Below are 25,890 nucleotides of genomic sequence, written 5' to 3'. Positions count from 1 at the left end.
TTGGACTTTAGAATTCTATTATAGCTTAAAAATAATTTTGGGAGCACTTTCAAGGACAGATAAAGGAGATAAATGTATGATCTGAAAGTGCTTTGAAAACTGCTTAACGTAACTCACAGACACAGATGCTGCACTTGCTATGCTTACACTGATAGTCTGACATACACAAATTCACGAATAGCATTGAAACACTTATATTGTCCAATCAATATGCAGTATAGAGTAAATTTATTCTTAGTTCTGAAATCTAATCCTGAGTTTTCTCATTCTGGTCTAAAATTCAAGTCCTTCCAGGGAATTTTTTTAGAAAAATAATCCGATCCATTTCCAAGCAGTGGAAGCATTGATTTGAGTTCTAGTAGTTGCAACTAGTCTCCAACCTAATGGAACAGTCCAAACACAGCTCTGTTCTATAATAGAGGGATTTTAAAGACTTTATTATTATAAGTTTTTTTTCTATGACTGTCTATACCCATTTTCTTTTCTCTCTTCAGCATCTAAGCACATTTTTAAACATATTATACCGTTTTAGGGGTTTTCTGTGTCTGTACATGGCTTTACTAAGCATCTGCAGTGTTCTCTGATCACATGAGATGAATCTTAAATAGCTATGTCTGCCATCTGGCATGGCGCACCTTAGTGCCTGGTGCTGGTGCATGGCACTGGAGGCCAACTCCAGCCTGCAGGCAGTCTCTGTACACTGAGCCTATCCAAGAGAACTTTGTCACCAGGATGCCCTGCCAGGAAGGTACATTTGACTCAATGTTTTTTGTTTGTTTGTTTGTTTTTTGTTTTTTTAGCTTTCTCAGGCCTTATGTGGATACATGTGGCTGGATGTTGGACACCATATGTAGACAGATTTTTCTTTGAGCCACCAGCTCACAAAAAAAAAATGATACAAGCTTACTATTGATTATGAAAGCTCACCCTTAGCTTAGATTTGTTCCTAACTAGTTCTTATAACTTACATTAAGCCATATCTTTTAATCTAAATTCTTTTACATAACTTGGTTACCTTTACTCTGTACTGCCCATCCAGCTTCCTCTCCATCTGGCTGGAGACTCTACCTTTCTTCTTCCCAGAGCTCTCTGTCCAGAAGTCCCTGCTATACCTCCTGCCTAGCTATTGGCCACTTAGCTTTTTAGTAAACCAATCACCATAACACATCTTCACACAGTGTAAAGAAATATTCCATAACAAGGCTCCTGAAATAATAGTCTTTCTCACAATGCCATGCTTTGTCCTGTCAGACTAATCAACCCTGTTCTTTTGCTAAGTAGGAGTCCAAGCCTGTGTTTCAAACTATAGGGTTACATGTTACATTTTCCACTGTACCCATTACAACCCCTTTTCTCCAAGGTAAGATGAAAGGACCCTCTTTCCAACCTCTTCCTGCCAGTAGCTCTCTATGAGAGCAAAAATTCCATCTCAAGCCTGGTGTGATGGTATAAATCTGCAATTCCAGCACTCAGTAGGTGAAGATAGGAAGTTGGCAGTTATTTTGAGCTCATCCTGAGCAACATAGCAAGTTCAAGACAATCCAGGACAAAATTATGAAATCTGTCTCAAAAGCACCAAAACTTTCTCTGCTCCAGTTTTTAATCAACTTATGCTTATAACAAGAGTGAGGAACTGGAGAGTCACAAACTGTTTTTTGTCACCTTCTGCACTCTTGACATCATGGTCTAGCATACCTTGCACTATAATTTAATGCTTTCGCCAACCCCTCCTTTTATGACTCCTAATAGCATATCTTTAAGAAGAAAAAAAGTGCATAGTTTGGGTTTTCTCTAAACACAGTGAGTTCAAAATTACAATTCTGTTCTGTGGAGGATGGGAAGGTAATTTAGACAGAATCTCATGTAGCCTAGGATGGCTTCTGACTGTTGATCCTCCTGCGTCCATTTCTTGAGACCTAGAATTGCATATGTGCAACTCCACACCCAGCTTTAAATTTATAATTCTTTTCTTTTTCAAGACAGGGATTTTCTGTCTTGAACTCACAGAGACTGACCTTCCTCGGCTTCTTAAGTACTGGGACTGAAGGCTAAGGCATGCACCATCACTGCCTGGCTATTAATGTTTGTTCTTTAAAAAGTGATTTATCACCCAGCAGTGGTGGCACACACTTTCAATCCCAGCACTTGGCATATTACTGAGTTCAAGGCCAGCCTCATTTACAAAGTGAGTTCCAGGACAGCAGAGGGTACACAGAGAAACCCTGTCTCAGGAATAATAAAAAAAAAAAAAGAAAGAAAGGAAAAAAAACATGTTTTATCAGTTTGAAAAATGTGGTACTTTTTATGTAAGTCCTTCTATCTTGACCTGTTTGTTGTTGTTGTTTAGGTGAGAAGGAGAACCACTTTGCTTGTTCCAGTGAAGAGGTCCCCACAGACAATCAAATAATCAAGTTGTTTCTTTCCATGGACAGTTTGGTAAAGTCCACTAACTGTATGTATTATAGACTTTGGGCCTTTTTAAGGCCTGATATAAATGCAATGGCACTATAGTCTCTCAAGTGCTTTCTACTGTCCAGACAGGAAGGTGAGATTCTATGGAATTGTGTCTGTAGCTGGATAGGGAGGTATATTTCATTTAGCCATTGAGCATCCTGGGTAGCCATGCTCTGTGAGTGTTGTTAATAATTGATGCCTACCTCCCTTTTTTAGACCAGCTGCAACAATCTTCAACTGATATGATATTAATTAGTTCTTTTGAAGTTTCACAGAAGTAGCATGTCAGAGAAACATACCTCACATGACCTTAAGAAATAGTTCTTGTATAACAAGGACCATGTTGTGGTTGTCATTTTGTGTAAGTGATAGTATGACCTTTCCGTTCAAGAGATGGGGCATTTTTAAGCAATCAAACAACAACATAAAATAAAACAGAATATTAAAATAATCATGGGCTATGGCCATGTATAATGGCTCAGTGAGAGAGTGCTTACCTACTGTGCTCAAAGCCTTGAGTTCAACACACACACACACACACACACACACACACACACACACACACTTGAAAATCCATGTAGCAATTGCTAGCAAAAACAGATGTTAATAAAAAAAAACACAGATTATCTAAAAATCGATGACAAATACAATAGAAACACAGAATAACTTTCCAGGAAGACACAGAATTTATCCTTAAGTCTCCTTTAACTTGGTCCCTAATTCTATTTGATATACAAAATATATACTTAATTTAGGTTTTGAAGTAACAATGCATGAGAAGCCTGTGCCCTTTTTGTTTGTGATTTTGTACTATAGGAAAGGAAAGGTAGACTTACAAAGCTGGGACCAGATTGCTTAACACTTTGGTTTTAGTTTTTTATTTAAAAAATTATTTGTAAAATTATTTATTTTATTTTATTTTTTTGGAAGTTTTGCCTGCATCTCATTATGTGTACTACATAGGTGCACATATATACATGCATGCCTGATCCAGAAGAGTTCATTGAATCTGTTGGAATTACAGAGTTGTTAGCCACAATGTGGATTCTAGGTCCTGTGGAAGAGCAACAAGGCTCTTAACCACTGAGCCATCTCTAGTTTCCATTTTTAGTTTTAAAATTAGTATTCTAGCCCATTTTTACATAGTTATAGTGAAGTACATGTCACCTTGGCATTGTTTTAAATCATTACTTACATCTTTAAAGTGTTTGTGTGTACAATCAAAGTGTTCTGTGTTCATTATGAAATTTAATTTCATGCATGGCCTTTTCTGAGGGAAATCTTTTGCTCTGATGACTCTATTAAAAATAGGACTTTCCAGACCAGATCAGTAAGATATCTATCTAGTAAGTAAAGGCAGTTGCCACCAAGCCTGATGACCTGGGTTTGATTAATAGAGCCTATATGGTAGACAGAACTGACAGCCACAAATTGTCCTCTGACCTCCACATGCATGCTGTGGCAGACGTGCTCATACATGCATACACACACACACACACACACACACACACACACACACACACACACACACAAATAAAATGTAATTAAAAATTTAAATCAGATGTACTTCCTCAACACCTGTGTTCCCACTCCCCCTTCACTGTTTTATTCTATGATTGATGTTATATTTACTCTTTTGGTCTGTCTTTCCCTTTATCTATCTATAACTTCACCCACTAATCCATCTAACCAGATTGTCTGCCTGACAACCCCCACTAGACTGTAAATTCTTGAGTGGCAGGGATTATGTCAGTTTATTCTCCTCCATATCCCTAACACCTTCTACTCTGCCCAACATATGGTAGATATTTTTAATGTTGTTGTCAAGGTCTCCCCCTTTATTTTCATTATTTATTCAGGACAGGGTCTACCACTTAGCTCAGAATAGCCCGGAATTGGGTATTCTTCTGCCTTGGCCTTCTGAGTAGTAGAATTATAAGTGTGTACCTCTGAGCCATTTCCCAATTTTTAAGGTAGAGAACTTAAAGTTTAGGAAGCTCCCAAAATATTCTTTTCAATTAAGATTCACTTATTTCATTTTCTGTGCATGCATGTTTTCACTGCATGTATGGGTATCATGTACATGCCTGGTGCTTAGAGAGGTCAGAAGTGTGTGTTTTGGTTCCCATTACTGTAGTGACAAACTGTTGTGGACCTCCATGTGTGTTCTATGAACAGAACCCAAATTTTCTGCATGAAGAGCAAGTGCTTCTAACTGCCACACCATCTTGCCAGTCCCAGACAAAGTATTCTCAATTAGTAGGAGAGACAAGAGATAAATCTCAATGTCTGTCTTAGGTTTTCAGTACAATTCAGCATTCATGATGTGACATTGCCACATCCCTTTTAAAAATTTTTTATTAATGCACCTTTTTATTGATTCTTTGGGAATTTCACATCATACACCCCAATTCCACTTATTTCTCAGTTCCTCGGTATCTCCCTTCACCTTTGTAGTGTCTCCTCCCAAAGGAAAACAAAAAAAGAAATAATAAGATAAAAGTAGTAAATAAATAAAATAAATATATAAAAATAAAATAAAATGAAAATGCAAATAATATTAATTAAAAACAAACAAAAGAAACAAACTCCACTTTGTTCTTCCATCTTTCCCACCTCTCCATCAACTCTTCATTTGTCTTGGTGGCCTTGATACCTGCTGTGTATCATACACTTTTGTCCAAACAGCTTTACTTGCAAATGTTAATTGTGTCATGTGTTGTTGGTCAGGTTCAAGGCCTCTGGCTTCTGATACTCCATCAATACTGGACTCTCACTAAAACTCCTCTCAGATATCCTGCAGTTATGATTCCATAGGACTAGTCCATTCCCATGCTCCAGGGGATTATACATGGGGTAGATGTTGGAGCGTGTCCACTCAAAGCCCTGGATGTGTGTCTGGGTGGTAGTCGGGTTATTCTGACTAGGCTGCTGGAACCACCCTCTGCAGCTTAGGAGTAGAGCTAGCTCTCCTACACCCGAGGTGAGGGGTGGGAGCAGCTTTCCCAAGTGTGTGTATGTCAGGAGAAGTGGGGAGGAGGCTTTCCTATTAGGGGTGGGCCCAGCTTTCCAGTGCCAGGGTAATCAAGGTCCCTTTACCCAAGGCTAGCAAGGGATGGGGCTAGCTCAGCACGGGCCCTTGTACTTCAACACAGGTTTCAACACATGATTCTTATAAGTAAATTTGTTGTAACTCTGTGGATTTGGTCCCAGGTTTTGAAACCAAAATGTGAGTTTTGCGACTCTGAGGAAAGGGGTCCTGACTACCTGGGAGTCAGGCAACACCTTGAGCTGCTAAGGGCAGCTCTGGTGGCTGGAGCTACAAGGGGGCAGCCCAAACCTGGATGGGTGAGGTATCCTGGACACCTCTGCTCTGGAGGTGTCCTGGACACCTGGAGCTGGTTAGGACAGCTCTGATGGCTACAAAGAAGCAGCCCAACCCTGGAAGGGAAATTTTCTGACTGCTAGAGAGTCACACCTGGAACTGCTTCAGCAAGGAAGGGTATCCTGACTGTTCCAGAAAGTCAGCCCTGGGGCTGCCAGGATCTCTGCAGGGAAGGGTATCCTTACTGTTGGGGAGTCAGCCTATACCAAGTGTGATGGGGGATGGTCTCCCCGCAGGATATAGCAATCCTGCTCCTCTCCTTGAAAGATGCTTCAGCTGAGCTTTGCTCGGCCTCTACCTAAGGGGGCTTCCTAGCAGAGCTCTGCTTCTCTGGCCTAAGAAATTGCAAAAATGTAGCAATCTACTCCAGAGAAAAGTGTTACATTTCAGCTCTCTCTTGCTCTGTCCACTGAGGGACATCTCAATAAGGATCTTCTGTTCAGCTCCCCATTTCTCAGTCCACTATGGGACGTCTCAACAAGGTTCTTCTCTATGCCAGTGAATGAAGGTCTTCACACACAAAACTCTTTTGAGAAAGAGATTTATTTGGGAAAGAGGAGTCCAGGGGAGTAGCTGCCTTTACCAGGGTGGAGAGAACAGCTCACAACTGACCAGGCAGGGCGGTTTATATAGGATGTCTTGGGGGTGGAGTCAACCAGTGATTGGTTAGTTTTTTTTACTGTCCAGGGATTGACCAGTTTTTGGGCCAGGGACAGAAATAGCCCTGATTTCAGGGCCAAACTGTGTTTCTTTAACTGGCCTTTCTTGGCTTTTTGACACTACCTCTAAGGCCAGGGCACATTTCTTTTACTGACTCTGATTCTAGGGGCCAAGATTGTTTCTTTGGTACTGGTTTCAAAGTCAGGACATGTTTCCTTAGTTGGGTTCTCTGGCTCAGGTCCCAAACCCAGGCTGTTTCTTTCCCTGGTCCTGGGCCCCAGGGTCATGATTCTACTGCCTTGCTCTGTGATTTGTTGGTTTCACAAGTCCCTTAGCCAGGATCAGGGATGGCTCTGATTTGAGCCAAACTGTATTTTTTCACTGGCCTTATCTGAGCAGTCTTTCCCTAGTTCTGTGCTCTAGGGTCAGGGTGGGTTTCTTTTTCCAGCCCTTTTCCCTACACTTCTCAAGGACCCCTGTGGTAACAGAGGCAAGAAACATCAACACAGACCCCAGCTGCAGCAGAACCATAGACCTAGTTATGCCATTAGCTCCAGCTTAAACCTAGATGTTACCATGGCCCTGGGTAGCAGTGCAGGCCTCTCAGATTGGCATGGACCTGGCCTCAGCCTGGTCCCCAGACTCCAACATGGCCCCATGTGTCACCTCAGACCAAAGGCAGTGGCATAGCCTTCAGTGACCTCAACACAGACCCCAGCTGCTTTAGGATTGCAGACCCAGACATGGCCCCTCCCATATCTTGGGCCCATACATCAACACGGTCTCCAGTGGCAGCAAAGGCCAACCTAATCTGTTTGGCCCTGGTGGCGGCATGACCCACAGGAAACCACATAGCCTCGCGTGTTGGCCCAGATCCCAGGCATCTGTACTGTCTTTGGTAGTAACCAGAGCCATGAACATCAATGCAGACCCTGGCTGCAATAGGGCCATGGGCCCAGACATGGCCCCTAGCAGCAGCTCAGCCCCAAATGACAACATAGCCACTGGTGGCAGCACAGGCCACTCATGTCCACATGGTCTCAGCAGCAACACAGCCCTTGGACCCCAATATGGCCATAGGTGGCAGCCCAGAAGCTGGGCATCCTTGTGGCCTTTGGTGACAATATGGGCCATAGACATCAACACAGACCCCAGCTACAGTAGGACCACAGACCTAGATATGGTCCTATACAAAAAACCCAGGCCTGAATGCCACCATAGCCCCAGGTGGCTTAACAGGCCACTCAGATCTGCATCAATCTGGTGGCAAGGTAGCCCTCAGATAACAAAATGGCCCCAGATGGGGGCCCAGACCCCAGCATCCACATGACCTTTGAAGGTGCCTTGTGTATCAACACAGACCTTTGCTATGGTAGGTCTACAGACCCAAAGATGGCCATATGTGGTGGTGTTCCAGACCTTGGGCAACCTCAGGGCCTTTGGTAGTAACAGGAGTTATGGATATCAACATAGACTGGCTGCTTCAGGGCCATAAACCTGAACATAGCCTTTGGCAGCAGTCCAGGACCCAACACTACTGTGGCCCCGGGTGGCAAGCAGGACTCCTACAGTATCCTGTTCCTCATCACCTTCACCTCTTCACATCTGTGTCTCTCCACCGGACAGGAACCATTCAGCCTCTCTTTCTCCCCCATATTCCACCATGTGTTTGCTCACCATAATTGTGCTCAACTGCCTGGCACAGTAAGGCACTGTGTGAGCCTGTAGTTCTCTCCCTGTCTAGGGCAAATCACCTTAGGCAGGTGTGTGTGTGTGTGTGTGTGTGTGTCCATCACTGCCCACTCGGTCTTAATGGCACCTCTCAGGCCTGTAGTTTCTTCTCCCTGCCCAAGGCAAACAGCCCTGAGCAGGCATGTGTATGTCCATCTCTGCCTGCTCTCCATGTTCCTTTTAAAACTGGGAAGTGGACAATAAATTTAAATCCTTTTCAATTTAGTCACAAAACAATACTTTTAATAAAATCGTATTTTCTACATGTGAGACTAGTTGGTTTTCATTTTATAGTTATGAAAAATATAAACTTACCATTTTTATGACTAAAACACTCTCATAAGGATGAATTGAAAAACCTTAGGAGACTAGATAGGTTACTGAGTTCCAAGGACATGCTTATAAAAATAGGTTTTCCTCACTGGAGATGGTAATTATTAAAGATAGAAATTTCTTATCAGCAATTATTTTTCTCAAACTTTTCCTCACTAATAATGTAATATGCTTCTCCATATCAATTTCTCATTACTTGTTGTATTTCTTTCTTCCCTAAAGAAAGTCTACTGTTTCTTTCGAAGTAAAAGCGAAGATACTTCAAGGGCTTATTTGAGTGTATTTACATCAGGAGGCCTTGCTCCCAAACTGATAATCTCTAACAGTACATACCATGAAGACTTCCACTTTAACTTATCTCTGGTAATTATGCTTTATTTTATACTATGTTATGTTAATGAGAAGAAGCATATTCTCACTTATTGGATATCTTTTTACAAGTTGGAAATTAAGTAATGTTGTATCTCTATAGATGTTTTAAATCCAATAATACACGTTATGGAATATTCATTTACACTGTGTGAAGATATGTTACTGTGACTGGTTTAATAAAAATCTAAATGGCTATAGCTTGGCAGGATATTGGGGCAGAAATGATGCTGGGAAGAGAAGGGTCGAGTTGCAAGGAGATGTCAGGGATGCAGAGCAAGCAGCATGGGCTTTACAAAGTAAAGGTAACCAAACTACATAAAAGAATGTAGACTAAAAGATTTTTTATGAGTTAATTTAAATTATAAAAACTAGTTAGAAACAAGCCTAAGCTATCAGCTAAGCTAGCTTCGTAATTAATATGAAGTCTCTGGGTGGTTTTGGGAACTGGCAGGCAGGACAGAAAAATCTGCCTACAAATACAGTATAAGTTGTTAATTAAGAAGTCATATATTTTTTCAAGTACCTAGAACACATTAAAAAAGAAAATGATGATGGTGGTGGTGATGGTGATGATGATAATGGCACATGCCTATAATTCCAGCATTCGGTAGGTAGAGACATGAGGATTGCTGTAAGTTCAAGGCCATCCTGGAATACAGAGCAAAATCCTTTCTCCCCACCCCCTTTAAAAAATAAATCACTTAGAAGAAATGCATTTGAAGTAATTAATATTTCTGTTGCTTCTGAAGATCTGACATCATTTCTGCTAGCTTCGATTTCTTCCAGCATTTTCAGTGGCAGTCAAATGGCAGTGAACTAGAGTTGATCTCTACCATCTGCAAAAATTGTACCTTAATTTTAAACCAATTTATTAAGATAAATTCACATACCATTCAACTCACCCACTGAAAGTCTATATATAGTTCATTGGTTTTTAGTATATTCAGAGTTGTACAGGCTCACTAGTATATAATTCCAGAACATTTCATCATCTTGAAAGACAACATGAAGTCATTAACTGTCACTCCTCACACTTCTTCCAGTTTTCAGCCCTAAGCAACCACTATTCTGCTCGTGTTCTCTCTCCCTCTCCATAGATTTTCTAATTCTTCATAGTCCATATAAATAAAATACAATACTTAGTATTGGTAGCCACCTACTTCAGTTTTCATAGTGTGCTCAAGTTCCATGCACAGCATGGGAAATGTCAATGCTTTGTTCTTTCTATGGGTAAATAATACTCTACTATAGACCTAGCACATTTTGCTTATCCTTCAGAAGGTGAATATTGGACTACTTTCTATCTGTGGCTCTTATAACTGCTGCTGCTGTATATGGTTCTTTTTTGTGGAAATAGGTTTTCATTTATTTGGGATACATAGCCAGGAATGGAATTGTTGGATTATATGGTGAGGAACTGTTTTCCAAGGTAGTAGTACTCTTTTCTTTTCCTATCCCTGAATACTTGGTCACAATTTGTCTACATCCTCACCAATGTTTACTATAATCTCCAAGAATATATAAAATGCTACCTCATCATGGTTTTGATTTGCATGTCTTTAATGCTGTCTATCACTTCTTGGGCTTATTAGTCAATTGAAATTCTTCTTAGGGGAAATGGTTATTCCAATTCCTTGCCCACTGTTATTGGGGCTTCTGTTTACATTGATAAATTATCAAAGTTATTTATATATTCCAGGTACAGCTCGCTTATAAGATAGGTGATTTGCAAATATTTTCTTCTACTCTACAACTTAAAAGTTTTGTGACTTGTGCATTTTGTGTCATGTGTAGAAAAACCATTTCCTGATCCAAGATCTTACAGGTTTACCCCTATATTTGTTCCAGGATTCTATAGCATTTGCTTCCCTTTTTGCACATTGAAAACTTTGTCATCCATTTTTGTATACTACAATATATAAGACTCATTTTGGAATAGCTACGGTTGATATATTTAACATTGGAAAATGAAAACAATTTGGGCGTCCTGTTAAAATATTTAAATTACAGACACAGTCAGGACAGGAATGATCTCAGGCCAATTCCTGAGGTGGGGTGAAGGACTTGAGCCCAGCCTCCATCTGGAACAGGCTTCTCCTTCAAGCTGAGATAGGTTCAAGAGAAGAAGACCTCAGCCCCATCTATGTGAGCAGACAACATTGAGAAGCTGCTATTGCTGGCCAGAGCTCATTTCTTCATCTTCCCTGCAGCCTTATTTTCTTGGGATTCTGTTGCTCTATGTTTTATGTCTGGGAGATCTGAAGAAATGGCAAGAGCAGTTTTCCTTGACAGAACCCCATCCATATTGTTCATCCCTTTTAGGATCTTAGTATTGGGTGTGGCACAGACAGGGTTGAAGAAGCTCAGTTTGGGGTCACCTCTGTAGGATGCTCCACTTTGAAGGAGCTTTCAGAATCCTGGTTCCACTCAATAGTGCCCAAGCTATTTTGTTCTTGCTGGCAGTTCCAGCACTTTCTGGGGTCACATCCACAGGCCACACTGCAGTCCAACCCTTGTTTCCTGCACCCATTAGTGTTTGTTCCTATACCATCCTCTGCAGGAACACCCTTCGATGGTCTTCCTGGACACCTTAGACTGTTTCCTTGGTTTCAACTCCTCATCATTGGCATCACCTTCTTCAGACTCATTTACAGAATGCTTTGAAAGATATATTAGATACTCAATGTCTGTGCTCTGTTCCAGGAACTTGTCTCCAACACGGGATGGTTTGGGTAGAGGTGGAATGTAGTCAAATGAAGAATCTGGAGATGAAAGGTCTTCCTTAGGAAGATGAGATTTGTGGCCTTTGGCACCTTGAAAGATGCTAAGTTGCTGTCTGATGGTTTCATTCTCTTGCAAAAGCTGCTGATTTTGCTCACATACTTCTTGCATTTTCCTAAACTGTTCCTCCTGATTCTGCAGTGTGTTCAGCAGCTGCTGCTCCTTTCCACTGATCGACACCTCCAGCTGCTTCTCTGCTCTTTGTCTTTGCTGCAGTTGACTGAGAAAGTAGAGCATCTTCTCTTGGTGCATTTGCTCAACCTTGAGCAAATCAGCTTTCCATTCTGTCTCTACCACAACATGACTCTGCTCCTCAACCAGCACCTTCTGCATTTTAGAATAACGAGCCTGGCTCTGTTTCAGGTTGTTTTCAAGCTTTGATGACCCATATTTTGGAGGATACCAGCTCTCCAACCAAATATATTAGGGCACATTTGGCTTCCAGAATAGTATCGATATTCTCCCAATGTCGTTTTGACCTGTCTTCACTTTCTGCATCCAGGAGCTTTTGCTGTAGGTCAGCAATCTGAGCACTCCTGAGTTCCATTTCAGACTCTAGGCTTTTAATCTGCTTTGTAATAGAATCCTCTGAAGCATGACCACATACTTCATCTCTAGCAAATGTGCTCCTCTGGAGCGTAGGGGGTGGGTTCTCCCCTGGTTCCTTGTTTTCTTTAAGTTGACCTACATCCAGGGCTAGGATCTTTCACTCTTCAGGAAGGTCATTCAGATGGTGTTTGACTTCTTCAGTACTGACCATAACTTCAATTTCATTTCTAAGCCAGTTCTTCACTCGTGCTTCTGTGCCTTCTGTTCCATGGCTCTGAGTTTCTTTCAGTTTATCTGCAGCTTCCCATTGCTTTTGGAGGGCATCTTTGAGGCGCTTGTTGGCAGCTGCTACCTCTTCAGTTTTCCTCCTGAGCACATTGGACTGTTTCTGGAAGTCTCTTCCAAGTCTGAGCAGCTCGTATCACCTTTTATGGTCTTGTTCTTTTAACTGGATTACTTCTTTGTCCTTTTGTTTCTTCCACTGTCTAGACTTCTCAGCATCTTCCTTCATTTGATGCATTAACTGTACTCGCTGGGTTTTCATCATCTGTATCTCCAGAGTCAGTTTGGAGACAGTCTTCTCAGTGGACTCTTTCAGTTTCAGAAGCTTGAACTGTTCATTTAGTTTCTTCCTCAAATCAGCTATTTGAGTCTCCAGCTCTTGTAGACATTTGTTGTGTTGCTCATTCAACTTGGCCTGGTTGACATCCTTCTTGGCTGCCTGAAGTTCCAGAAGCAATTGTTCCTTTTCCTTCTACAGACTGTTGACTTCTGATTCTAGACTTTTGATTTTCGCCTCATACTGGCACTGAATGGGCTGTTGTTGGCCACCACTGAAAGTTATCTTCCTAGCTAGGGCCTCTTTCAGTGCAAGAGCTTTATTAAACTCAGCAGAGTTCCTTAGATATCTGAACTTGATGTATCGGGGACTATGGGGGTCCAGCCCCTCGATAGTCCCCTCCCAGGGTCCGGGAAGAATCTACAACCAGCTGATAATTAATCTTTGATGAAAAGAAATGAATCTATGTACACAAAACTCCTTAGTTCATACACTTTATTCTTCTGTGATATTTCTCTCTCTACACAGCTTCTATTCTGCTCTCATGTCTAGCTCCTTTCTTGCCTGATTTCTCTCTATATTTATCTACTGTCCCCTCTAGGTTCTATCTTAATTCCTTCATCTAGTTCTGTCCCTTCTAGGTTCTCATCTATCTAGTTCTTTCCCCTATCAGCTCCTCTCCCATCTCCTTCTCTCTCATCTGGGTCTTCCTCATCTTGTTCTTCCCCATCTGGCTCTTCCTCATCTTCTATCTCATTCCTCTAGTCCTCTCTTCTAGCCCTTCAATCTAATTCTTCCCCATCTCAGTTTGTTCCTCTCAAGTTCTTCCCCATCTAGTTCTTCCATTCTCTTTCCTCTTCTCCGTCCTGTGCCCTGGAAGTCCCGGTATATAAAGGGAGGGTCCGAGCTAAATTGTGTAAAGCTATTACTTAATGTCCACTTCTCCTAGGCGGTGTCTCCTTGTGGAATTTACCTTAAGTCAGGAGACTTGCATGTGGGCTGCTATCATGGTTAGTCCTGGGAAGTTGGGCACCCCCCTGGGTGGTGTCTCCTTGTGGAATTTAAGTCAGGAGACTTGCACAAGGGCTGTTATCATTGTTATCCTTGGAAGTTGGGCCCCTACCTGGGTGGTATTTCCTGTAGTACTTGAAAGTGGCTAAGGGAGATATCTGATTCCAGAGAAAGCCTTTCCCGAGGCTGTTCTCCAAATACCTGGAATGTGTATGTCCAGAGAGTGATCAGTCCACACTGTTAGCCCTTCTTAGGGAAAAGTCAATTGGGAAAACTATGAAGGCACACATGATCTTCATAACAGAATACAGCTGATATATAACAAGCCAAGTAACACCAAAAACTCCTTGGGATTTGGATTCCTCTGAAGGAATTCCCTGTAGTGACTTTGCCATAACCAGCTGAGTTCTTAGGATATATTCCTGCAGCCTGCAGCATTGATGTAGAGTGTGCTGTGTGGTGAATGCATCAGAAGACCTACTAGTCTCTGGACTGATGGTAACTTGACCTCTAGTTCCATTGCCGATTCTGTGGCTGCAGCTACAAAAGCAATGGTTTCATCCGACATACAAATAATAACTTGTTGCAGACTGCAAATTAGCTCTACATTTTCTATTAATTTCTGGTTTTCCAAAGTCTCTATAGCTTTTGAAGATCCAGTTTACAGGCTGCATGATGCCTGAGCTCTTGTAGCTTGGTGTTACTTTTCTCATTTGCTTGCTCTGTAGCAATGATCCTTTCCAACATCTGCACTCTCTGACCAGCTGCCTTGTTCAGAACGTGACTTAAATTTTCATTCTCTTCTACCAGGGACTACTTCTTTTACATCAGAGATTGGAGGGTCTCTTTTGGTTCTATGTTTATAAATCCAGGCAGACTACTTCCCTGGGCCTGGAGCAGCAAGACTTGTAGCTGTTGAACCTGATACTTCAGATGATTAAGTTCAGCATATTTCTTTCACTGGCTGTGATTCTAGGGACAAAGTATGTTTCTTTGGTACTGGTTTCAGAGTCAAGGCATGCTCCTTTGGTTATGGGTTCAGGGATAAAGTAATTTTTTTCACTGTCTTGGGTCTCAGATCCAGGGTGTGTTTCTTTCACTGGTTCTGGGATCCAAGGTGTAGGTGGGTTTCTTTAGCTAGCCCCATTTCCCTACAATCCATTACCTGTTAGCTAAATTGAGTCAACTGACTCTATATTTGCCCCCATAATATCAGTGTTAGGGTCCTAGAGAAGTCCCACAAAAGACCACCATCCACATATGCAATCAGCAAGACCATTTATTTTCCAGCATGCTGGGGCCGTCCATCCTACTCAAAGGCAAAATGGCAATGACCCCAAGAGAAGCTCCCAGGCTTCTTTTAAGCCCAACCAAGGGGAGTTCCTAGGGCAATTAGGTCATCTCAGATATGATTGGCTTAAGCAAGTGGCAATCATAGTACTATGTTCTAATGGGCTAGGGCCAGTCACAGGCTGGTTAAGGCTACAGCTTTTCCTTTTGGGGGCAAGCCTGAATGAGTCCTAGGCTTTGTCCTTATTTGGTTATTACCTTGAGCTATTGACTGCAGAGGCCGGCTTGCCTATTATGTGTTGACTGTTGGGGCTGGCTCAGGCCTGGTATGTACTATCTCCCTCATCCCTGCTGTCAGAGGTGTTGAAGATTGATTGTCCTTTGTTCATGGCTCTTGCTCAGAAACTACCTCCTCAGTTCCAAGAAGCAAGAACTGAGACCTAGTTCCTAATTGAGTTATTATGGCAGGCTGTCATGATATCTGGCTGGCCCTCTCAATCAGTTAAATTTGCCTTTTTCTCCCCTATTGTCATTGTTTTGGTTAAAAACTGGATATGGAAGGCAGCATTTGGCAACTCTGGATTCTGGTTCATTCTTCTAAGAAATGCAATTTTTACTGTTAGTCTAAAGCAGATAATTTCTTTGGTAAAAAAGAAAAAACCTGCAAACTGTCTTACCTGTAGTTCTGATGGTTAATATGCTGCTAGTTTTTTTCTTCCATTGCTTTTTGTTAGGTTCCATGAGAAATCTCATAAAAGACCACCACTCACACATGCAATCAACAAGAGCATTTATTAAAATTACCAACATGTTGGGGGCTGATCATCTGACAAAGTAGCAATTGGTGACACCAAGAGAAGCTTGTCAGCTCCTTTTAAGCAGGGCTAGGGGAATTTCTGGGAGGAGAAATTAGTCTGGGGGATGATTGGTGGAGAAAAGATTATTCTGGGGGCTGATTGGTGGGTGGCTTCAGTGGTTAGGGACTTTCCAGCAACAGACTAGGGAGAGCCATCTTTAGCTAGCAGATGGCTGTGGGGTGCCTGTTGATTGGTTGCCCCTGAGTTGTGGTCTTCCTGAGAACTGTTTGTTCAACTTCAGTAAACTGAAACTAAAGCCTGACCCCTGACAGGGCTATTAGAAATCTGTCATGGCTCCCCGACCCTCTTACTTTTCTTTTTAAAGCTGTTCTGGGAGTGTTTTCTACACTGGTGTAGCAGGAGGATTTAGACATGTGAATTTTAAAGCTCCCCATTCTTAATGCTCTCCTGTTCCTGGCATTTCCATTTTAAATTTCCAAATGTTTTGCTAGCCCCATGCCTTGACTCTGTAATGATTCAGCTTTGTGCTTCCTGGGCTGTTCTAACATGTGAATATATATATCTCTTACTATCAATGCCAACAATATGCTATTACAAACAATGATGCAATGTGTGTGTGTGTGTGTGTGTGTGTGTGTGTGTGTGTGTGTGTATTATTTTACTCATATGTGAGTGTAACATGGGAATAATCCCTAAGAGTGAAATTTGCTATTGAAAACCCTTTATCTATAAGTGGACCTTATGTATATATATTTGGATATTTTTGACTAATTTAATTTTTAAATTATTGGGCAGGATGCCAAAGTAAGTGTTGTTATTAATGTTGTAAAATAATGTATGCTGATTTCTTCTTTCTTCAAGTTCAACAATCGGGCTCTCTGGTTCATTGATATTCCTAGAGAAAGCATCACAGTAAACACAGGTAAGAGGCATCTGAAGTAATTCTTGTACTCATGGGTCTGTATTGCAAATTTAGCAAATAAAAGCATTGACTTCATGTAATAAATTACACCTTATCTCATGTGTTGTTGACAGACATTTCCTGGGGAGATGCAACACACGTGTCTACTCACCCCAGAAAGGGAGCCAGCAGCAGACCAAAGTAACTATTGTACCAGTGTCCATTTTGGGGAACCATTGAGTTTTTTCAGGGGCTTCCTAAACAAGTTATGAGGGGTTCCTCATGAGGAACAGGGATAACTCAAGTGTGGCTGCATCACCAGAAAGCTCATCATAACTTGGGTTGTGACTCCCCAAACCTGCAGCCCTGTAGCTTTCTACTAGCTTGCTGCAGCTCCACAGTCAGGACATCTTTCTTTCCTGGGATGTCTAGTCAATCTCTACCCTCTGCAAATGTTTACTCCCCCTTACATAGTTGGGTGGAGGCACGAAGAATCTTCCACAATTCTGTTCTGGATTTGTACCCTTTGGTTTACCTACTGAAACTGGTGAGCCAAGGCCTGCCCCCTTGAGGAAATGTTTTGATTTGGAGAGAACATTATAATTGGGAGGAATGTTCCATACAACATCATATAAATGCCTCATATAATGTGTGTGACATACTGATAATTATTTGTGGTTTATCTAAAATTCAAATTTAACTGGGCATTTTCTCTGGCAGTCTTACAAGTTGACTGGGCTAACATGTTTGTATTATATAGCAGTATGTATTTTTATACCATCCTTTATTTAAAACAAACCCATTTTCTAGAAGTTGGAAATTGTAATACTGGGAAAATTGGGCCTTGATACATTTTACTAAAATGGAATTAACCTGAAAATGTTACAGGATGTAATATGTGATGTATTATTTTGTTATGGAATCTACTTATAAGTGGTGTGTGGAAGTATAACATCACATACTGCTATAAATACCCAGAGGGAGAGGAAGAGGAATATCAAATTCCAGAGTTGAGAATATTGAGCTAGTGGACCAAATTAATACCTTTTCAGTCGTGGGATATACTCCCATGTGTGAAAAATGGTGGGACTCTTATGATATATGCAAAATAAATACTGAATTAATTCTGCCTATAGAAAATAAAAAATATTGATTTTTTATTTCATTTTTTTATTTCAACATCTCCCTGCTTCAGCCATCATAATTGTCTATAGCCATTCATCTAGGGATGGAACATAATTCTCCCTTCAAAAGTTGTCATGTGGACTGGTGCTGTTATTTATTATTCAGATTTGTTTTGGCAACCATATATTTGAGATTTCATGAGTGCATCTTTCCTGTCATATAGAAGATGCAATCTTGCAAGTAACATCCTGGTCCTCACTAGCTCTCACAATCTTTCCATCACCATACCAGTGGTTCCACAATGTTCTCTGAGCCTTAGGTGTAGGGGTTGTGTGTGGGGCGTTTACCCAACCACCCCTACAGTTCCCCAGAGTTTTCTTGAGTGCGAGCAGCAGGAAATATTAGATAGAAGGATTTATTGCGGAGAATATCGCGGAGATAAACAGATAGAAAATAAAGGATAGCCTCGAGAGGGCCTGGAACCTATTCCAACGGGCCCCGACTGTCTCTGCCCCAGGGTTTTTATAGAGACGCCAAGGGGTGGAGCAAAAGACCTCCTCCCCCAGCACAGCACAGCAGACCATCTCAGACACCTGCACTCAGGCCCGTGGTCTAATCATCCTCTATGAGGACCTGCTGGGTAAAGCCACAAGGAACCCGAGAACGGGCTCCCACAGGTCCCCCTTTCTTAATATATAAAAAAATAACAATGGCTTACAGCAATCTCCATAGCTGTTACACCTCCCAGTATGGGAGTAGAGGATGATATAGATGGCATTTCTCTTTTGAATTAGGTCCAAGGTGACTACAGCAGTCTTAGCTGCCTCAAGCCCTTTCTAAGCCAAAAACTCTTAAGGCAACTACAAACTTAAAGAATCCCTTAGCTTCATCATTACCATTAACAGGTTAACATAAACATTGCTATACATAGCCACAATTCTCTGTCTTACAACTCAAAGCAAACTCTTAACAGAACCATTTGAATTAGCATATATGGTGCTATATATAGTTAACAATTTTCTCCGTCTTACAACTTTAACTCAATCATTTGAATTTTCTTGTTAACATAGGAAAAACTTCGATGTATTCACATCAAACTTAAATATTTCCTTAACTCCACAAAACCAGGGTGCATTAATATCAATAGGGTTCTGCAAACATAATTCAATCTCATAGCTCCTCCTTTTCTTTATAATTTTTTAAAGAAAACCTCAAACCTAGTTAGAAGAAACTCATACAATTCCTACAAACCCATATTGAAAAGCAGTCTTCTCAATCTAACCATTAACACTTTGAAAACTTAGCAAAACATCCAAAAGCAGTTTAATAAAACTCTTTATACTTTAAAAGTAGTCTCTTAATATACCCCATTTGCATTTCTTACTAACAATAACATGACATTAATCCACTCAAACAACTTTTGAAATTAGACTAAGGAATATTAACTCTCCCCCTTTTCTTTATAATTTAAGCAAAATCTCAAGCCTAGTTAGAAAACCCAAACTTCTGTTTAAACAGTTCCGTTTGTAACACAAACCAGTTCCATAAGTAATTCCATTTTACATATTCATGAATCACCAGTTAATAAAGCATATATGCATACACAAAACTGCATCTTGATTCTAGGTAGAAATAAATTTCTTCATTTAAACAGTTCCATTTTTAACCCAATTCCAGCAAACAGTTCTAGGTCATTACTATGAATAAACTCAAAATTGTCCCATTGCAATGAAATCTCTACTGTTCATTTCATTTCTTAAGTCCCAAAATTCACATGATAAATTCTGGTACGAGCCTTCCAAATATGAAGAAATCCATAACCGAAATCTTTTTGTAGTTTTATCTCATTTTAAGTTCAAAAAGTTCAAACAAATAAATTCTGGTATTAGGCTTTCACTTCACAATATGAAGAGACGTTTTTCAACCAAAACTTTTTGCCGTTAACAATTTTACTTCAAACAAGCGTCTCTGCAACTTTTGTTCTCACAGACAGAGACCTTTTTAGGTACAGTAGTATTCTAAACCGCACCGTTTTTGATGTTAGCTCAGGTTTTTCTGTGTTGCGTTGATTTTCCATGAATCTCAGCTGCGGATGCCTTGTGCTAGTTCTGGCGTCCGCCATTCTTAGCTTCTTAGCGACTTTTGGAGCTTTTGAAAAACCGCTCAGACTGCCTGCTTTGCAGTCTACTAGGACACTAACTTCTGTATGTCTCAGGTTCTTTCACCATATACATTAAAAATAGACTCACACTTAACATTTACACTTTACAAACTCACATATAACCTTTTGCCTTGCAAAGCATTTAGACTCACATTCAACATCTACATTTTACAAACTCACATATAACGTATTAACATCTACTTATTTATACTCCTTAAGGAAACTATAGAACTACTTTAGCAAATATATTTCTTATTACTTATATATTTCTTATATTCATTCCATCTTATTCTTATTTAAACTTACATTTACTGCTAACATCTTTACTTCTTACAAGCTTATCACTACATGTCTTAAGACTACCTTAGATACTTCTTGCAAGCTTATATTCTTAAAGGATCTATAGATCTATTTTACAAACTTATATAGGGCTACCATTAGCATATATTTAACTCAGCAAACACCTAAAGATTTTTTAACACAGATCTAACAAGAGAATTTTTATAAACTTACATATCTTATTTTCATCTTTTTCTATTTCTTACTCTTATTTATTATCACTATCTCTATTAGAAAGATTCTTAACTAGACAGGAAGTACATACATCATTTCCAAAGTTTAGAGTTTATAGTCAGCTTTGCTATAAAGCACTGGGATTTAGTGAGTGTTGTTGTTATAGAATTGTGATAGTTGTTGCTAGGGGACTGTAACCTTCCCAGGATGACGCCACACTCCAAAGTTGCCAGTTCTCTCAGCCGTTCCGGACCGGCAGAGATGCACTGTCAGCGGTAGATGGTTTTTAACTAGAGGCTGTCCCTTCACCCAAATTCATAATAGTTCCCCTAAGTACTTCAATTCAGACAAACATTTCTATTATAGCAGTACTCTTGGTTTGCTCTACCGAAAAAACTTCATTTCATACTGAGGGTGAAATTACCATATTTAGCTGCTGTAAGGTCTTTGCCAAATACCGCACAGCTATTAGGTGATATAAAGTATTTTTCCAAAGCTAGTAAAGCCAAAAGTGGCACAGCTCCGAACTCTATTTCCTCACTGTTTGCATCAACCAGTGACAAAACCTCAGAAACATTGATCGAGCCACTTTCATTCTGGTTTCTTTATGGAAACGTCATTGGAGCTGACCTTTCTTAGTTCCACGCTCCTTAGGAAACACTCCGATAACCACCGAGCTTCATTCCCCTCTTGTGAAAAAACAAACATGTCCTCAGCCCCATATCAACACAGGATCGGGACCCTTCCATAATCCCGATCAGGGATCTTTCCATTTCTCATTACCCTCAGCTAAAGGACCAGGAAGATTGGAGTGAACTCTAATATGGCCCACAAAGCATGGCAGCTTGCTTTTGTGGAATAGCATCTTGGAATTGTTGAAACATTTTGACTGGATTGTTAGTTCCGTATTTTTACCAAAACTGTTACTATTCAAAAGAGTTAAGAACACAGATGTTCTTTCATGAAACATATCCTTCATTAGCTTACTCTGAGAAAAAGCAATTTCAGGATTTAGCATTTTCATTTTATTAGCTTTAACTCCTGATGTTATTAGCAGCTGTGATATTTAGCATTGATTTCTTATAAGGAACTTTCAGGTGAAGTTTTGTTTTTTTTTTTTAAGACAGATTTTCTGAAGTTTGTTTTCCATCTATAAAGCAGTCATTTCTTTTTGAATGCCTGTTTGTTATCCCCTTAATTAGATTTGCAAAGGAATCACTCATTGTAGGTTCTTTGTTCAAGAGGTAAATAACTTTTAATTTCACATAAGTTTTTTCATATCTAAGACAACGTTCAGTGTATAAACTGCTCTCTCTTGCTGTCTTAAGGATTTTAAAGTGGCTTGTTTGCTCTTAAAGGTAGCTTTTGTCATCCAACTACCGTAAAAACTTTGCACAGCTATTAGGGTAAATAAGTCATTTTACCAACCCCCAAACCGCGAAGTGCCTAGTTCCGTATCCTTTCAATGTTTCATTGGAACTGACACTTAAACTCTTAGATGATTTTCCTCCTTATTCTTTTAAAAGCTGTATTTTAAGTTTACCATGAACGTATTTTCGAGCTGACAAAAGTGTTTCAGGGCAATGTCGCCATCTTTAGTGGAAAAACTACCTTCCCCAGAATGCATTTCCCTTATATCAGTCCATAATAGTATCAGTCCCTTAAATCAGTCCTTTATATCATTTCCCTTATATCAGTCATTTCCCATAGTTCTTTTCGGGTCTGAGAGTCAACTGGTTCTCTTTTACCAGACTTGCTTACAAATTCTTGCCCGGGAGGTTTGAACAAAGTTTTTTGCTTTTGCAACGGGAGATTTGAACAGGCATTTTACATTTTCAATTATGGGACATTGGGAGGTTTCTGGTCTCTCCTCAGCTGGCTTTAACAGGTGTCTCTCCTTTAATTGACATTGGCCCCCAAATCAGAACTGCACCTGCCTCGTTAGCGCACATTGAGGTGGGCAATTTCTGATAGCAACTTTCCTCGGGGCTTGTGTTTGTCTTAGCCAGTCAGTGAAAAACAAGATCATGCACTACAGCTTTTCCATAGCTCTTTCGGAGAGATTTTCTCCCACTGATTTATCTCATTTTGCTTGTTCTTTCCCCCACCCCAGATGCAGAGCTTCAGGTATCTGTCTGCAGCTCTGTACCTCTGCTAGCTGCTTTTGGAGGTAGGGGCTTTTTTTTTCTCCCCCCAAATCTGCCTCAAATTCTAGCAGCTTTTTCAGGTCATGCATTTTCTGGGGAGGCATCTGTCCCTTCTGTTTCTTCAGAGTCTTTCTCCCAGACAGTTCCCAGTTTGGTCTCAGTTCATCCCCTCTACCCCAGAAACAGTTTCCGACACTACAGTGGCGGCTTTCCCTGCTACTGAAGGTAGGGGCTTTTTGTCCGTTTGTTTTCTGGGTCTGTGTGGTTTGCGTACAGACTGAAAATCTAACAAGGGAGGTTTTTGCCATTTCTAAACTCCCATTAGGACAGGTGTTTTGCCTTATCAGACTTTCACCTGGCCCAGTCCCCCAGTGGGTTGCATTTGCTTGTCTGGGTGCTCAAGGACAGAGCTTATTCCAGAGGCAATCACCCCTCAGGGCTACACTCCCTCATCTCAGGGGAGTCAGTTGAAACAAAGCTTTTCTCAAAGAGGTGCTTTCTCTGACAGAAAAGAAAGCTGTACTAGTTCTGTTCTGCCCTGGCTGGGCTCTTTCCCCAGACAGCTTTCTGACTCAGCAGCACAACTGCTTTAGACACAGTTCAGCTTTACTGTTTTCCCAGAAAGGTCCTTACTCTGATAGGAAAGCTTTTTTCAGATTTCTTTTTGCAGCTGTGGACCTACCAACCCAGGACTTGTAGGAAAGTGGACAACTGTGCTGCTCCCACTGGTTTTAGTTTTGGTTGTTCATTAGCAATCTTCCCCTGGGTCCTGCACCTTCCTGCCTCAGCTCTGTGCTCCAGGAAGTTTACCACTGCAGGAACCCTAGTATCCCCAAAATTCACCCCAACTCAGAGACGCTGGCCAGTCGCCTCTGGGTTTTTGGTCAGAAGTGAGGATACAATGCTAACATTTTGCACTGCTTCAGGGGATCTTTGCATTAGGACGATTAGGAGCACCTTTTCATTCTGAAACGCTCACTCAGAAACAAAACCCTTGATGCCTCAGCTCGGCTGTAACTGAAAAGCTTGGCTTTTTTGCTTTTCTCAGGTAAAGTTTCCCGCCCTTTTGGGCTCTCTGTAGCTCTTTACCCACACTCTCCCAAGCGTTTCCCTCAGGGTACTCTGACCCACTGTCTTTTACTGGCTTGAAGAGACAGAGCTTAGAAGAGGTTTTTAGGAACTTGTCCCTGCCTCCTGCATTGCAGGGAGGATTTTTAAAGCTTGAAAGAACTTAGAGGTTTTGCTGTCTTAAGTTTGTTGTTTTCCCTTTGAGCTAATCACAGATGGTCCCCATACTAATATCTTCAGGTGATTCTAATTTTTGTCCTTCTGAGAGAAAGTTAAAGGCTTTAGTTTTTAAGTTTAAGAGCTTTTGAGAAAGATGAAGGCTTTTTAGAGTTTTTTCCCCAAAAATTTTCTAAGAAAAGCTTTTAGTTTAAGAGAGATTTTTCCCCCCAAGAGAAAGACCAACTTTTCCCAAAACTTCCCAACTTTAAATTTTTTGGCTTTTTACATTCCCATTTTTGCCTCAGGGAGAAATCACTTTCTCCTGCCGCTTGGACTTAGCATTTCAGCTGCCCCAGGTCAAAAGCTTCCATAGGAAACTTATTCTTCCCCATAAGCTCGAAGAAGAGCTTTTTTACTACCCAAATAGCCCAAAGAAAGATTTTTTTCCCCAGTTTGCGTTTATAGCCCCCAAAGTTAGAAAATTGAAGAGTTTTTCTGTCTAGTTGCCTTACTTATTTTCTCCTACACAATCTTACACTTCTAAGTTTTTCCTACACTATATTACTACCCTATGCCTTATACTTATTTTTCACAGATAGAAATTGAGAAAGGGATAGAAGATAGAAAATTTTGACAGAAGAGAATTTCGCTGCAGCATCGGACATCCTTCCAGTCCGCTTTCCTTTTCTCTCGAGGATAAAACCCCTGCCTCTCAATAATATATATAAAAAATATATATTTTCCATAACACCGGCATGCCTCATCCACTGGCAGGGCTGAACTCAGCACTTTCGCCAAAAACTCTGTAATAAAACTATTATTTTCCTTTATCTTTAGTCCTTATTACTTTGTCTTTAGTCCCTGTTCATTTGTCTTTAGTTCCCCCCCTTTTTTTTTAGACCCCCCTTTTTCTTTAGTCCCCTTTTTCTTTTTTCTTTTAGTCCCTGTTCATGGCGCCATTCTGTGGGGCGTTTACCCAACCACCCCCACAGTTCCCCAGAGTTTTCTTGAGTGCGAGCAGCAGGAAATATTAGATAGAAGGATTTATTGCGGAGAATATCGCGGAGATAAACAGATAGAAAATAAAGGATAGCCTCGAGAGGGCCTGGAACCTATTCCAACGGGCCCCGACTGTCTTTGCCCCAGGGTTTTTATAGAGACGCCAAGGGGTGGAGCAAAAGACCTCCTCCCCCAGCACAGCACAGCAGACCATCTCAGACACCTGCACTCAGGCCCGTGGTCTAATCATCCTCTATGAGGACCTGCTGGGTAAAGCCACAAGGAACCCGAGAACGGGCTCCCACAGTTGTGTTATACATGTAGCTGGGCACTCTATGTGCAGCCAGAAGTTTTCCTGTGTCCTGCAGCCACTTGGTTCCAAATAAACACACAGAGGCTTATATTAATTACAGACTGTTTGGTCTATGGCTCAGGCTTATAGCTATCTAGCTCTTTCATCTTGTATTTACCCAATTCTATTAATCTGGGTATTGCCACATGTCTCGTGACTTTACCAGTGTTCCATTTCATCTTGTTCCCCTGGCAGCACTCAGTGTCTCTCTGATTCCACCTTTCTTCTCCCTGTATCTCTCTTGGATTTCCCACCTGGCTATATCCTGTGTTGCCATGGGCCAAAACAGCTTCTTTATTAACCAATAGTAACAACACAAAATCACAGTGTACAGAAAGACCATCCCACAGGACCCCATGGTCTGTTGTTCTCTACATTTTGACCAATTATGACTTTCTCTAATAGTCTTTGCTGCAAAAAGAAGCCTCTTTGATAAGAGGCAAGAGCTACATGTATCTGTGGCTATAAGGAAAAGTACTAAGAATGCAGTTAGAAGTCAGGCATGGTGACATCACTTTTAAT

At 40.9% G+C, this 25,890-nt stretch overlaps 1 protein-coding gene and 1 pseudogene across 2 annotated transcripts in view; one reads left to right on the top strand and one right to left on the bottom strand.

The window, feature by feature from the left end:
- Positions 1-25,890, top strand: part of LOC131923818 (cation channel sperm-associated auxiliary subunit beta-like) — a 176,708-nt gene that overhangs the window by 8,652 nt on the left and 142,166 nt on the right. For both annotated transcript variants that reach the window (XM_059279001.1, XM_059279002.1), the window contains exons 3-5: positions 2,348-2,436; positions 8,786-8,926; positions 16,805-16,865. In XM_059279001.1, the coding sequence (XP_059134984.1) occupies positions 2,348-2,436; positions 8,786-8,926; positions 16,805-16,865 (291 nt within the window). The remainder of the gene's footprint in view (positions 1-2,347; positions 2,437-8,785; positions 8,927-16,804; positions 16,866-25,890) is intronic.
- Positions 11,051-16,377, bottom strand: LOC131924539 (chromosome-associated kinesin KIF4A-like; annotated as a pseudogene).

This window comes from Peromyscus eremicus, chromosome 14 (genome assembly GCF_949786415.1).
Source record: "Peromyscus eremicus chromosome 14, PerEre_H2_v1, whole genome shotgun sequence".
Taxonomy (NCBI): domain Eukaryota; kingdom Metazoa; phylum Chordata; class Mammalia; order Rodentia; family Cricetidae; genus Peromyscus; species Peromyscus eremicus.
This window is presented reverse-complemented; position numbering and strand designations above follow the sequence as displayed.